Source organism: Rhea americana, unplaced genomic scaffold (assembly GCF_003343005.1).
Source record: "Rhea americana isolate MKP2758 unplaced genomic scaffold, rheAme1 scaffold_553, whole genome shotgun sequence".
NCBI lineage: Eukaryota > Metazoa > Chordata > Aves > Rheiformes > Rheidae > Rhea > Rhea americana.
Genome location: NW_028186705.1, coordinates 38,562 through 40,986, shown reverse-complemented (window position 1 = coordinate 40,986; position 2,425 = coordinate 38,562). Strand labels below are relative to the sequence as shown.

General features: G+C 65.9%; 1 protein-coding gene and 1 long non-coding RNA gene across 2 annotated transcripts in view; one reads left to right on the top strand and one right to left on the bottom strand.

The window, feature by feature from the left end:
* LOC146587918 (uncharacterized) overlaps window positions 1-2,425 on the bottom strand; it is a 50,948-nt gene that overhangs the window by 10,266 nt on the left and 38,257 nt on the right. The gene's annotated exons all lie outside the window — the stretch shown is intronic.
* On the top strand, window positions 784-2,413 carry LOC146587922 (uncharacterized; the record flags this gene model as incomplete). The annotated part of the gene is made up of 6 exons (XM_085318791.1): window positions 784-803; window positions 1,635-1,719; window positions 1,830-1,923; window positions 2,007-2,112; window positions 2,204-2,279; window positions 2,357-2,413. Coding segments are annotated over exons 1-6 (438 nt in total), but the record flags the coding sequence as incomplete, so codon positions are not given.

The following is a 2,425-nucleotide window of genomic DNA, read 5'->3' as shown; positions in this document are numbered from 1 at the left end:
CCCCCCAATCTGTCATCACTTTCCATCTGGCTTTGGGGCAAATTTTGCCCCTTTTGGAGCTGCATTTCCTCAAATTAATCGGGTTTGGATGGGCAGCTGGGGTGGTGGGGGCGCTAAGCTGGTCTCCCTGATCCCTTCTGTGGGGAGTTGTGGCAAATTTGGGGACATTCAGGCACTTTTGAAGTGCTCCAAGTGGCCATGTCTGCACAGCTCTATTTTGGGGGTGTTCCCTTCCCCCCTTCTGGGTCTGGGGAACTGCCTGAGTTTGGGGTGTTTCTTCCCATTTTGGGATGCCTTGCTGTATTTTGGGCCATTCTCCTGTTCTGGGGCACCGTTGTGCTGGGGGTGGCCCTGTTCCAGGGGTTTTTCCTCCCCATTTTGGGGGCTTTTGCCACATTTTGGGATGTCTCACCTAGTTTTATCCCAGGGATGCCCCATTTTGGGGCATCTTACTGTGTTTTGGCCGCTGTCTCTCCCTGCTTTGGGGCTTCTTCCCCTGTCTTGGCTCAGCTGCCTACCGGGTGACCCCCATTTGGGGGTATTTTGGCTGCTTTTGGGGTACATGGCCCCCTCGCGAGTCGCAGCGGCCCTGTTGGGGGGCAGCTCTGGCAGCGCGAGCTGAGGTGGCCCCATTCTGGGGAGGGGGGGGGTCATCCCCATTTGGGGGGGGGGGTTCTCCCCGATCTGGGCGCTCGTCTGCCACGGCCCCCTCCCCGCCGTGACTCAGGGCTGCGGTTTCCCGGCTATAAATCGGGGCGGAGGCACCCGGCGGCACCCAGAGCCATGGCAGGAGCCCGGGACCTGTGAGCGGGGCACTGGCTGCTCTGAGGGAGACTGGGAATGGGCTAGAGGGGACTGGAGCGGGTACTGGGAGGAGGATGGGAGGGCACTAGGAGTCATTAGGATGGCCTGGGGAGGCACTGGGATTGGACTGGGGAGACTGGGTAGGATCACAGGGGGATGATAGGAGGGACTGGGAGACACTGGCAGAGGAGGGGCACTGGGAGCAGAATGGTTGTCACTGGAAGGGACGGGGAACCACAGGGGGGGGCTGGGAGGCATTGGAAGAGAGTTAAAGGGCACTGGGCAGGAACTGGGAGGCACTGGGAGGAGGCTGGAGAGCACTGGGAGGTGCTGGGGGGAACTGGGAGGCACTGGAGGGGGGCAGGAGTGCTGTAGAGCAGCTCTGCCTGAGACTTGGGGTCACTGGTTGGGACTGGAGCAAGCTCAGGTGATACTGAGGGCACTGGAATGGACTGGAGGGTGATTGAGGAGGACTGGGAGGCACTGGAGAGTGCTGGGGGCACCAGGGCACTGGGGGACTGAGAGGGAGCAGTGCAGCTCAGACCAGCAGGCAGAACTGGTTTGTACTGGGAGGGCTGGGCTCAGGGGGGTGGTTTGCGTGGGACCCTCATGCCTGCCACCCACACGCGTGTGCCGGGACTTGCCGTGACGCAGGACCATGCTTCCGGCGAGTGTGCAGCACGGCACAGCGCAGGGCGCCCTCACGCAGGCCGCCATGCTGGGGCCCCGTCGCACACGCGTGTGCAAAGCCTTGCATGGCGCCCTTGCTTGAGGGCCCCAGCGCACACGTGTGCAAGGCCTTACACCACCACCACCACCCCTCACCCCAGGCAGCGCCGGCCACTGCTACCGGAGCCCCCCCATGACCGCCCCACAGTGCTGACCCACAGCGAGGCCTCCCACCGGCACACCCAGGTGAGGCTGGGCCCGGACGCCTGAGTCCCGGGGTGGGGGCAGGGGGGCCCGGACGCCTGGGTCCCTGCTGGGGGCCCAGATGCTTGGGCTCACAACCCTCCCCCCAACAGGTGCTCAATGATGGGGGCTTGTGCCCCCCGCCACCACCGCCCGCCCTCCATCCTGGGGTCCTGGTGATGCGGCCACGGCTCCCCCCAGCACATGGTAATGGGCATGGAGGAAGCTGCCCCCCCCAGTGGGTATCCACGACCCCTCATGACCCCTCCAAATATTCCCCCCTCCCCCAGGTCTCCCCACATTCGAGGGGGCCCCCAAGGAACCCCCTGGGCGGGACCGGGGCCCCTCACCTCTCCCTGCTGAGAGCGACCCCCCCCGCGGCGCCCAGCCCCTGAGGTGAGCAGCACCCGAACGCCTGGGCCCCCCTGGAGGGAGGAGGGGCAGGGCGTCTGGACGCCTGGGTCCTCGCCCCACTGTTCCCCCCCAGGCTGCCCTGCTGCCCCCCCGGGGAGGTGGCTCAGTACCTGCGGCAGCTCGAGCGGATCCAAGGGCTGGAGCAGCAGGTAACGGGGGGGGGTCTGGGGGGGGGTTCAGGGGCTCCCAGCCCCAGTAGACCCTCCCCTAACTGCCCCCCCCCCAGCTGGCCCGCGAGCGGCGCCGCCTGGAGCTCCTGCAGGCCCAGCTGCTCCGCAGGGCTCCCCCCAGCACA